This window comes from Eurytemora carolleeae, unplaced genomic scaffold, assembly GCF_000591075.1.
Source record: "Eurytemora carolleeae unplaced genomic scaffold, Eaff_2.0 scaffold225, whole genome shotgun sequence".
Lineage (NCBI taxonomy): Eukaryota > Metazoa > Arthropoda > Copepoda > Calanoida > Temoridae > Eurytemora > Eurytemora carolleeae.
Window position 1 is genome coordinate 271,985 of NW_019396157.1, and position 12,924 is coordinate 284,908.

A 12,924-nucleotide genomic window follows, 5' to 3' on the forward strand; every position below is an offset into this window, starting at 1 on the left:
TTGTTATCAATCAATCATGATTCTCTGGAAAACTATTGCGGCATCCAATTATATCGCGGCGCTTGCGTATACATTTGAAGAGTGTCGTCATTTTTGCGAATTTCGTTCAAAGAAAATTTCGTTTTAAACGCTAGAACTATAGACATCAATATCAACTGCAGTAAACATAAAGAAATCATCAGAATTAAAAATTCTTTAACACCAAGAAAAATGACAATATTTTCCATATCATTGATCAGAGAACGGTTTCATAGGTATCGTTGTGAATTGGGCATAGAGGACCACCAGAAATGACGTTTACAGTCCCTTTAAATTTTTTATTTTCAAATGACTAAACTAGTAAAACTATTTTCTTCATATCAACATGAATTATTTATAAGATTGCTTAAACGTAATCCTTCTATTTTACAGTTTTATGGTCGATTACTCAAATTTCGACCAAAAATTTGAAAACATCTTTGTAAAAATATTGATTTTGAAGAATTTCACAAGCCCAATTTTAAAACAGAAAATTCACCGAAATCTTAACGAGCATCTTAATGGTACGTACAAACTTACAAATCATGCTCGCAGGTTCACAAGGCAATACAAAGCTAATTACAAGAAAGAGACAGGGGTGTATATAATTCCATATTTTTGATTCTTTTTCCCCCCCCCTCTAAATTTTTTTTTGAATTCCTTCCCCAAACTCGAAAACTCAAAATACTTAGATTTATTAAAGTATCATCTAAAAAAATTTACTTATTCTTACTTAATTAAACAGAAAATAAGTATACATGGACATGAGACTGATTTTCTTGGTTCTTCCGAAGCTGTCCAAGAGATAGATCTGCAAACTTCAGTTTGGAGTACTGTCTGGAAAGTCTGGCGTTGTCCATCTTTCTTACAAAGGTCATCTCCTTCGCATAAACTCATCCCTGATTTCAAAAATTAGAACAAGATACACAATTATGCTTGTTCAACTTACAAATATAAAAAATAAGAAAATACTGCAGAAAGATAAATGTCTAAATGAATTCAATTTTTCGCTGATAAAACATTTTCTATTGTTGTAATATCTTTATTTTCTCTAGAACATATTTCTCAACATTTTCACATTTTTTTTTCAACCAGAACTTCAGAACTTTATTTTTATTTTTTAATGAAATCACATTATGAAATAGTTACACAAATGTTACCGGTATTTGTAATTGTAAATACAATAGATAATAGTTAAAGACAAGTACAATAGGTGGCAACAGAGAAATGGACCAATTATACAAAACGTCACAAGTGTCATATATAACAAGGAAAACGAAATTTTCTCACAGAAACTAAAGAGCACATAAAATTGCACTTATTTTACTTTAAGATAAGCACTGTATTCTAAAATTACCACTATTATTGATAATTTTGTCTGACACAAAAACTGAATTGACACTTGTGACGTCAGAATACAACTGTACTGAGAGTGTACAAATTCTACGTTGCCATCTATTGTACTAGAATCTATTTTGTTTAAGATAAAATTTACAAAGATTGTAAAATGTTTGTAGAAATATCTTTTGTTTTTAGAAATTACATTTTTTTCTGAATTGGTAAAAATATTTATTACATTTATCAAAATTCTAAACTTCAAAAAAGTCTTTTTTTTGTGATTTTTTAAAACAATTTTAGATATTTATGTACAAGAAAATGACAATATAAACTTAGACAGTACATAACTTTGTACAATTGATGGTGCAGTGTAGTGCAAAAAAGTACACCTACAAGATTATAACTTAAATGGGACAGGGGGGGGGGAGAGATGGTTTTAAACAAATTATAGATTTTTTTTAATCTGTATTTGTGTGCTTAATCTTATTTCCATTGAAATCTAATAAAAAAACCAAATAAATGCACTCTAAGAATTCTGAAATCAGCTTAACACTAAACTGGCTTAGGCCTCAAGCTTTTAGAAACCCTTCCATTTAATTTTTTCTCTTTTTGAAGCACTCGCCTCTCAACTAAAGCGATTTAGTGGATTATTTCCTGATTTGTTATACGAACAAAGGGTAAACAGGTTGAGGATTAAAAAAACCTATTCCAGTTGAAGTAGTCAAAAATATATTTTAAAAGCATGCTTCATTTACCCCCCCCCCCCTCTTCCCCCTTTACCTTTTTAGGGTTAAAGTTAGTTTCTATTGATGCTTTTTTCTGAAAGGAATGCATGGTTCAGAAATTTGAGAAGCCATGAAAAACTATGTTCTTTTAAAAGATATCTTTGATTTCTTCATCTAGAAATAAATATTAAAAAGTCGACAAGAGAATAGCAGACATGAATATAGATTTCTTCATCTAGAAATAAATATTAAAAAGTCGACAAGAGCTTAAGAATGGTGTAAAAAAAGGGTTTTATAACTAATTTATTGTCAAGATTTAATTCAAATGATTGCCTCTGTTATTTTTCAAATGTTTTTCTTTTTTTCACTTCATTCTTTTTGTGGTTGGATTTCCTACCATGTAGAAGGATTTACTTCCTGTCATATTTCCTGTCTTGAAGTTGGATCCTCTTCATGTTATATTTTGATGATGAATTTAATTCCTGTTTTATTTTCTGCCTTTTTTGTAAGATTCACTTCCTGTCTTATTTCTTCATTATGTTGTTGGATTCACTTCCTGTGCTATTTCCTGCCTTGTTGTAGGATTCACTTCCTGTCCTATTTCCTGTCTTGTTGTAGGATTCACTTCCTGTCCTATTTCCTGCCTTGTTGTAGGATTCACTTCCTGTCCTATTTTCTGCCTGGATTGATACTGCATAGCTCTGCTAGTACTCTATAGAGGAAGAATAGATTGTCTGGTGAGATCCAGACTCCAGGTCTACTCAGATGCACTGCCTGAATCAAGTAACAGTTTAAACAAATTTACATTCAAAGTTGGCAATACATCACTTAACCCAGATATGGAATTTTATGAATTATTCTCAGCAGTTGTAGCGTTCTCGTTGGTTAAAAACGTTTTTTAGAGATCCTGATCCCTTTATATCTAAAACGGTGGGTCAATATGCACAAGATTGAGTAACTTTTACCATCAGCTTAATCCATAGGTGGATTCAGGTTCAAATTGAACAAAATTAATTAACTTTTACCTCAGGGTTTAAATATGAAGAGCCTTGAAACCCATTCAAAACTATGAAATGACATAAAAACTTAAATTTGATTAATGGTCATTTTTTTATTTTCTTGCGGATTTTTCAATCAATAAGAAAAGTCTTTTATAATATGAAGAAAATTCAAAGTTTCAATTTTCTTAAATTTATGAACGATTTATTATTTAGCTGGAGGTGTTAGAGTTTCTTTTGATACAGTTTTGTATTTGTAATTACATTTGTTGAGAATAAAATGTAGTTTCTATTCAATTTCCTGTACGTTACTGTAACTGAAATACAATCTTTTCATAATAATTTTGCATAAACATTTAAATTCTATCTTGCTAAAGGCTTATTTAATGCTTAAGATAAAAAGAAATTGAGTATTTGCCACAAAATCGAATTTTCGAATCCCTATATCTTTGCAACCTGATGATGAAAACCTTTCATATGTCAAAGTTAGATTATTTAATCTAACAGAATTTATGGTTTGAAATATTAAAGGTCGTCTACGACATTGGGTTGCAATTGATATTGGGATTAGAAAATTAGAGGTTGTGGCAAAGACTCAATTCCTTTGCGGGAAAATTATTTAGTTTGAACTGCTAATCCTGTCCTTGAACCAGTAAAATAAGTCAACAGCTGACTCTGTATCCATCTGCCTCACTAGACTGGAAAGGGTTACAAAGATGGCCGCCTCCGTAGCTCCATAGCTGTCTACTACAAGAACAGGTCCTGAAAAATATAACAATTAAGTTCTTTGAATGAAATTTCCATGTGTTTCTTTTTCTGTGTAAAGACAAAATTTGGAGTTTGGTTTTGGTGTAGAAATTATAAATGTAATTTAAACAGCCTAAATTCTTTAAAAGAATTCAATCTTAGAATTGCATATAATTGAATCACGTACGTCATTTTTTTGGAGCCTTTTCCCGAGTTTTGTCATGTAAACATCCGTTTTATTGTAAACACTAGACGGGGTTTCTCTATTCTTTTAACATTCCCCTAGAGTTTTCCAAAGTTTATAAAAATGGCTTAATATATTAAGCATATGCCTTGCATCTTTCTGAAATATTTATCTATTTATGGTGAATGTAAATACCCTCATTAATAAATATTATTCAAAACTTTGCAAAAGAACGCTTAACCGCAGTATGGGGGGGGGGTATAAGTATTTTTACAAATGGATTAAATTAAAGGGAGTGTTCGCGAAAAATGTAAGAGTGTATAGGCTTACGGCGAAAAATAATCGCTTTTGATCGCTACTAATCTTACTTTTATCTGTTGCATCTATAAGGATAAAATTGTTAAAAACGACTTATAATGAACGTAGCTTCCATAAAGATCAGACAGAAAGTTGCAAAATACGACTCGGATCGTAAAACATCAATTTAATTTCTAACAAATCATTCAGATATTACAACTTATACTCATCAATTATTTTTCGACGCATTCCTATATAGTTAATATTTCATAATATTTTTTATTTGTATCCAATGCACTTAAAATGTCGAAAAAGTTGGCGGCCAGATGTCTCTCCTCTCAATGTTTTGAATGATTATACGTGGCAGAGACACCTAGCGGGAAAAAATCGTTTTAATTGTGCATTGTATAAAAAACAAATAACACAAATTATGAATTATTAACTATATATACGAATGTGTCGAAAAATAATCGATGTCTTTAGGTTTTAATATCTAAATGATTTGTTTGGAATTAAATTGATTTTTTTTACGATACGATTCGTATATTGCAATTTTCTGAATTTGTATGGACGCTAGGTTTTTCAGCATGAGTCGTTTTTAGCAATTTTCTCCTTAAAGACGCAACATATAGAAGTAAGATTAGTGGCGATCAAAAGCGGTTATTTTTCGCCGTAAGCCTATGCCACCATTAATTTTTTTGTCATGTACAGTTTTTACTACAATATATTTGAATTTTGAAAAATAGCACAATTTTAACTGAATAGATTTTTAAAATTTACACAATGCAATAGAACAAATGCATGTTTTGTATTTGAAACTGCTGATTCGCCTTTAAAAACTCATATTTAACCAAATTTTATACTTTTTTTCCTGAATGAAATCTTTAAAGTTGAACTTGTCTAGTTAAATAAATAATGTTGAAACATTATGTGCAAAAAAGTTTAATCCACAAATTATAAACATTTTTAATAGTGCAGGCTTGTAAGTTGTAATTAGCTCTTTTTTTTATCGTGCACATATTATATCAAATAATTTTTGAAGATTCATTTTTAAAATCTGTTAACTTTTAAAATATGACAATTTGAGCTAACATATTTCATAGTAAAAAAATCAGGTCTACGACATGAGAAAATTTAATTAATTGGAGAGGTCAAATAACTACATACTGCTGGTTTATATCTTATATCACTGATTAAAATTCTTTAAATTTGAATCAGTGATTCCATATTTGAACCGGCAGGAAGTAGTTCAGTAAATTCGGTCTAGCGTTGAAAAGATATAGGGAGTTTAAGTCAGAGTTTGTGGCAAGGATTCAGTTCCTTTCCAAAACTGCCATTGTTTTAAAAAACAATTGCCAACCCTAAGGCCTAAACCTACCTGAAGTCAGCTGTTTGTTTACACAATCCACTAGGTGTACACAGTTAGAGACAGGAACACTCTGATGCGGCCAGTTAGGACACGAGATCAGCTGTACAGAGGTAGTGACGTCACCGCACTGCAGTACAAGCTGGGTTGACCGGTACCCCCCTAGACTTCCCTCACTATCCAACCACACTCGAAGTCCTAAACATATAAAGTGATTTTTTCTTATTTCAAAGTGCTCCTAAAATTCCAAGAGCAAAACCTGGCACTTCATGGCTTGTAATTTAAAATTCTATGGGCAACACCGGGCAATTCATGGCTAGTAATTAGAAATTCCATGGGCAACACCTGGCACTTCATGGCTGTTGATTTAAAATTCCATGTGCATCACACTTCATGGCGGTTAATTTAAATTTCCATGAGCAATACCTGGCACTTCATGGCTAGTAATTTCAAATTCCATGGGCAACACTTAGCACTTCATGGCTAGTAATTTTATGCCCTGGGTGGCCTCTTTTTAAGCTATGGTGAACATATCCTGAAACCCATATATTCCAAGAAGAGTTGAGTACATCTTTCAATATTTGCGATTTTTTGCTATGAAGTTACCGCATTCTTTTGAATGATCATCTTCCAGCATTAATATTTGAGATTTTCTTTAATATGTACTTTTTAAAAGTTTAAACTTTATATTAAATGTTATATAATTGACGCGCCATGTTTGTGTATTTATTTATTTTGATAGTGTTAACATTATCTGAATTCATACTTCTTTCTTTCCAGGGCAAAACTTTATCTGAAACCCTACTAGTTGAAGGAAGGGGTCGTAAAGTATTTTCGCTAAAAACATTTCTTTTTCTCGAGGGTTCTCCACTTTCTTTTTCGCTACGCTCTGGTTTTTCTCATCAAAAAAGTCTCGAGCCCTTTCGAAAAAGAAAAGTTTTTGGCTCAAATACTTCATACCTCGCCTTCCTTCACCCAGTATGGTTATAAAATTCCATGGGCAAAACCGGGCTAATACCTTAAAAAGAAACAATTCCTAATCATGCAACTCTACTCGCGCTTTTTTATTTTACAACTACATTGAGAGAGTTAAACTTAGGTTAGGTATAAAAATTATATAAATAAGTATTTAAAACAACATGTTATAAATTATGCTGTAGTTTAATTTAAGATAAATTTTACTTTCGTTTAAGTGTAGAAATGTGCATATCATTGAAAATCGTTACAAATCGGGCATTGCCATCTTGTCAAAGAGGGTCACTTGATATTAAGCTTACAGTCCCTTTAAGAATTGAAATGTACCTGGAAGAATGAGAGGTACTTGCATGACCGGCCAGAATTGATGAGGAATAACTGATAAACAAACAATAATCTTGGTTCCTGTCTGCCAAACCATACTCCAGAACTGATGTAGTGTATTGGGTACTGGGTGCTGGGATATAATAAAATCTGTTGGACCCGAGTACCCAGGAGTCCAGGAGGCGTTTATATAGTCCACACCCTCAACCACAGGGTCCAGGACCACCCTACTCCAGTCCACGCACACATAGTCCAGGCTGTTGTTGCGGTCTTGGTGTACAGGAGATAGTGCTGCCGTGTACTGTAGTACAATACCGGGTACTTCAGTACATACACTGTACAGTACAACCATAACTCTCATGTGTTTAACAGGCAATTACATTTTAATGCAATGTCTGTTTGTAAATACAAAACCGTGTCTGTGTTAATGTACCCAATAGTGTTCTGTGCTTGTGTTTACACACCACAATTGGTACTGCATGTTACCTACGAAGGATGAGACTGTAATGAAGACTTAACACTTTTTAAACATAGCAATATAAAGGCACTAATCCTACGGTTCATGTCAAGTACCACACTGACTTTCAGCCAGCTAGAGCAAGTTGTACAGTATAGATACAGCCTATTAAGACAGGAAAACGGTTCAGTACAACAAATAAATCTCCTTCTAGTGAGCCTAATGTGAGAGGTTGTACTAGAAGAATTTCTAGTCCTTTAACCCTATTCCTGCTGGGTGAGGGGTTAATTTGACCGCCCCCCTTTAATTTTTTTTCATAACACAAAAAGTATAGGTCTGAGGATGTAGTAACTTAAACAAAATAATTGTTTTAAACCATTTTCAGTTGTCAGATTTTGAGAATGTTTAGCTTTTTGGAAAGCCTATAACATAAGGAAACACATTTCACAAAGAAATATTTGCAAAGAAATATTTGCAAATTTGTTGCATACAACCTGTCAAATGAAATGTTAACATTTTTAGTTTTTCTTAATTACACATCAGGTTATTTAAAATTTTGTAATTTATTTTGCATATTTGAAATGGCATGGTCATTGGTCAAGGGCTTTTCAAAAATGTATATTTTATCATATTTTGGACATTTTTTACTGCAATTTTTACTATATAACTGTATTTTTTTGCGGATTCTTAAAGTAGAGCATTTAAGCTTTCCAGAGCATTAGAGCTTTCCAATTATTATCATTTGTCATATTTAGACATAAACATGGGATTTAGAGGGGGCGTCGTACAATCCAGTCTGGCTACATAGTGTAGAGTCGACCCAGCCTGATTTTTGCAACAAATGCAGGCTGGCAAAATCACAGTATGCTGTACATTCCCTAAAGTATATTTTTTGTTTTGTAACCCTGTACTACGGGCACGGTCGAGCCAGTACCAATTATATTCTCTATATTCTTACTCTCCGGATATTAATAAAGTAACCAAGTTTTCAAGCATATTTTGTATTACAAGCAAAATGGTGGAATAAAAGTTTAAACGATGTTTAAAACTTAACCCAGGTTTAGTTATAAAATACAGACAAGTACAAGGTGGCCCCAAAAACAGGACACTTTTATGATTGCACTTGAAACTTTTAACTAAATTCTTATGAAATATAAATAATAATAACAAAGGAAATGAGTTTTTGACACAAACTCAGATTTGTTAAACCCAAAATCTCTGCAACTGGATAGTGTAAAACTTTGATATTTCAAACTCAAATTATTTGATCTACCAGAATTCATAGTTTGAAATATCTAAGGTCTACGACATTGGGTTGCAAAGTTAAAACGATAGGAAAATTTTAGTTTGTGGCAAAGACTCAATTCCTTTAAAGAATGTATACAGTCGTCTCTGAAGTATTGTTTCACACTCTGATGTACGTAATAAAATAACAATATAAAATCCTGGTTTACACTTCTAAACATGTTTAAACAAGGATAGAAGTATTATTTTCCTCGCATTCTTCAAACATTCATTGTAATTGCTAAGTAAACACAGAGCCCAGCATAAAACAGGGTGTCTCTGAAAAAAGTATGTTTACGTTGTTTGTACTGAAAGTGTTTCTTGAAGGTACAATGTCCATGGATAGGTCGTCGATAAAACATGTTGCTTTAAAATTCAGTTTTAACCTAATATTCGAAAATCGGTGTATTTTCCAAAGATTTTTAAAAATCTCAAATTCTTTTATTTTACCTATTCTAAATTCTAAATTCTCTCACTTAAATGCGCAATTTAGTTAATTTGCTTTTACAAAACATGCAGATTGTTCAATTAATCTTATATTTTCCTTTACAGAAAAAATTCTTGGTAAAAAAGATCTGTAGTAGCCGGAGGGGAAACAGCTGAAATAAACTTTTTTATAGAGACACTCTGTATGAATAAACAAGAGAAAACATTCAGGTGGGGAGGGGGGGGGGGGGATAAATAACAATAATTGTACAACATGGTATGGTGAAAACAGGGTATAGGAGACGACTTGAAAATATCTTTCCGATTATTGATATTTTACAACAACAAAAACTATGAGCCACAGTAAACTAACTAGGAGGAGAAGGTCAATTCAAATGTCAATACTGTTACAATTTTGTGACTCCGTTGCTCTTCTAGTTCTTATTTTATACACATGTGAAGAAAAGACAGTTTATTTGGTTATATATATTATGAAATCAAATCAAATTTTTGATCTTCTCAATAGTTCTTTAATTAATGAAGTTATGATAAAAACATATTAAATTACAATCTAATGTGCATTTTACTTTAGTTTGACGTGAAGCATTCAAAAAATGGAAAAAATCTAAGGAGCTGATAATTAAAGATGAGGAGAAAGAAAATGATCAATGGCATCAAACTTTACTAAATCCCTATTTTCAAACTTGCAGATGTTATAGTTTAAAATGCTAAATGCCTTTTACAGCAGGTTGCAAAGTAATACTGATTGTAATATAAAAGTTTGATGCAAAAAATCAGACCCTTTTCTGTTCGAGTTGTAAAAATAGTCGGATCACATTTTGAACAACTCATTATGAAGATATTTGTGTATAAGTATTATTATTATAATTTTTGGAGAACCAACTCAAGATCTAAAAAGAATCTTGATAAATATCAAATTAGATATTTGTATTCCCTTCTTCTATTTACTTTGCTTGTCTGTCTGTCTGTTTGTTTTTATCCAATAAACGTCAAAACGGCTGAACCGATTGGGCCCACATTTTTTGTGGAACCTCGTGTGACCCACAAAAAATTTGCCTCTAACAAAATTTGATTTAGTTTAGTTACAATTTTCATTTACTAATCATGGGTCAACCCACTTCCAACTAAAACCCACAATTTATTCGACCCGGGTGCTTCAGATTTCTGCAATACACACCGAAAGTTTAGTTAAGGGTGAACCAATTAAAACAGCCTACTTAATAATAAAATTTAAAATATGAAAATATTAAAGAGAGTTAAGGATTCCTGAATTGTTTCTCCATAAAAGGTTCCTCCAAGACTTGTGTTATCAGTTTAGTAGATATATTACTGCCCTAAATATAATTAACATCATCATTAGTCGGAATTGTTTTAATACTGACAGAATATCGAGCTGGCGTTTGGTTGGGATGCTCTGAGCATTTTTGACTGAAATCGATATCCACAGCGTAAATTTATGATTTGAGGTACTACTATAATAAAGATTAGAAAAACTCTACCAAAGACTTAAATTAATCCCCGGAGGAAAAAGAACCCGGCAAACAGAGCACGTTTTAAACAAAATGAATGCTTCAAAAGTTTTGACCTCTACTCAATAGTTTTGCTTGCCTTAGATTGAACAGCCAAACACATGACGTCATACACGAGGATAAACTCTCTAAAGGTCAACTCGTCAATCCGTGTACAGCTTCCCAGATACCTAGGCAGTACATAATTAGATTCGTGTACACTGTACAGTTTACCAGAAACCTAGGCGGTGCTGCGTGCATAATTAGATCCGTGTGCTCTGTACAGTTTACCAGATATCTAGGCAGTACATAATTAGATCCGTGTACACTGTACAGTTTACCAAAAACCTAGGCAGTACATAATTAGATCCGTGTACTCTGTACAGTTTACCAGATATCTAGGCAGTACATAATTAGATCCGTGTACACTGTACAGTTTACCAGAAACCTAGGCGGTGCTGCGTGCATAATTAGATCCGTGTGCTCTGTACAGTTTACCAGATATCTAGGCAGTACATAATTAGATCCGTGTACTCTGTACAGTTTACCAGATACCTAGGCAGTACATAATTAGATCCGTGTACTCTGTACAGTTTACCAGATATTTAGGCAGTACATAATTAGATCCGTGTACTCTGTACAGTATACCAGATACCTAGGCAGTACATAATTAGATCCGTGTACACTGTACAGTTTACCAGATACCTAGGCAGTACATAATTAGATCCGTGTACTCTGTACAGTTTACCAGATATCTAGGCAGTACATATTTAGATCCGTGTACTCTGTACAGTTTACCAGAAACCTAGGCGGTACATAATTAGATCCGTGTACTCTGTACAGTTTACCAAAAACCTAGGCAGTACATAATTAGATCCGTGTACTCTGTACAGTTTACCAGATACCTAGGCAGTACATAATTAGATCCGTGTACACTGTACAGTTTACCAAAATCCTAGGCAGTACATAATTAGATCCGTGTACACTGTACAGTTTACCAGTTACCTAAGCAGTACATAATAAGATTCGTGTACAGTTTCCGAAAAACATAGGCAGTACATAATTAGATCCGTGTACATTTTCCCAGATACATAGACAGTACATAATTAGAATAATGTACAACTCTGCAGATACTTAGGCAGCACATAATTAGATCCGTGTACTGTTTCCCAGATACATAGGCAGTACATAATTAGATCCATGTACAGTTTCCAGATACAAAGACATTAGACAGTACAGAATTAGATCCAAGATACATAGGCAGTACATAATTAGATCCATGTACAGTTTCCAGATACATAGACATTAGACAGTACAGAATTAGATCCAGTTAAAGATAGCAAATATGCTTGCAAATATGTAACATGTATATATGTTTTTGATGCTTAAATAATAACTATTTATCTCTGCATTACAGAGAGGCAAAGGATGCGATAAACATATGGTGGAAATATTACATTGCCGAGACTTTACAAGACCTTGATTGGGTCATTATAAGCATCACGAGCGTAGCGAGGGATGCTTTGGTTGGGTCCAACAATGTTTATTGCATCCTTGTTGCATCACGTGAATTAAGAGATGTGTAATTTTTTCAACTTTTAAACAAATTTTATGGAGATTTTTCCAATCCTTTACAAAATATGTTAAGAAATGAAAACCCGCAACTTCTTGGCAGAAAAATTCGCAATTATTTAGATTGCATCCCTAGGGTTGCAATCTAACATTACGACCCTGGTTTCAGGGTTGCAATGTAAATATCCGGGATTCAGTAGTGTCATAATTTTGTTCAAAAGTTAGAAAAAATAGTTTTTTTCTGGTTTTCTGTTATTAAAATCTTTTTTAAAACTTTTTTTGCTTAGTTCCACATCCCTTATCCTTGAAAATCTATTTTTTATACTCCGTCTCTTATTGTTTTGCCACCCTCTCTTTTTATTTTATTTTTAACATCAGAATTTGTTTCTGTTTCGTTAAGTGAATTAATTATGTATATCTGCTATCAAAACAGTTTCTAATTCAAAACAACCAGCGTTGGTTAGAAGGACCCTGGCGATTATGTTCCTTTATAAATATTAATCCAAAATACATCTATCTATCTATCTATCTATCTATCTATACCTGATGTAGGCAGGAATGTTTATATTATTTCTTGATTCTAGCTGAGTATTTAAGGTATCCACAATCATGTATACTAGGGACTTCCTAAATATTAATCATAATAATAATAGTAAATAATAATAATGATAATAATAATAATAA

The 12,924-nt window shown here is 32.6% G+C and overlaps 1 protein-coding gene across 1 annotated transcript; it reads right to left on the reverse strand.

The window, feature by feature from the left end:
- Positions 1 to 2,369: 2,369 nt before the first annotated feature.
- On the reverse strand, positions 2,370 to 12,862 carry LOC111696703 (tyrosine-protein phosphatase 99A). The gene is made up of 7 exons (XM_023466409.1): positions 12,784 to 12,862; positions 10,769 to 10,859; positions 10,427 to 10,494; positions 6,976 to 7,307; positions 5,686 to 5,871; positions 3,723 to 3,841; positions 2,370 to 2,855 (listed from the first exon to the last, which is right to left on the reverse strand). Exons 1-7 carry the CDS (start codon positions 12,849 to 12,851, stop codon positions 2,751 to 2,753), a joined length of 969 nt encoding a protein of 322 aa, XP_023322177.1. The 5' UTR covers positions 12,852 to 12,862; the 3' UTR covers positions 2,370 to 2,750.
- Positions 12,863 to 12,924: the final 62 nt, after the last annotated feature.

Coding starts and splice junctions, on each gene's coding strand:
- LOC111696703 (XM_023466409.1), bottom strand. CDS start 12,851: ATGATTGTGGATACCTTAAATACTCAGCTAGAATCAAGAAATAATATA. Junction 5,872..6,975: donor AGTACCTCTCATTCTTCCAG/GTACATTTCAAT, acceptor TTATATGTTTAG/GACTTCGAGTGTGGTTGGAT. Junction 2,856..3,722: donor ACTTATTTTACTGGTTCAAG/GACAGGATTAGC, acceptor TACTTGATTCAG/GCAGTGCATCTGAGTAGACC.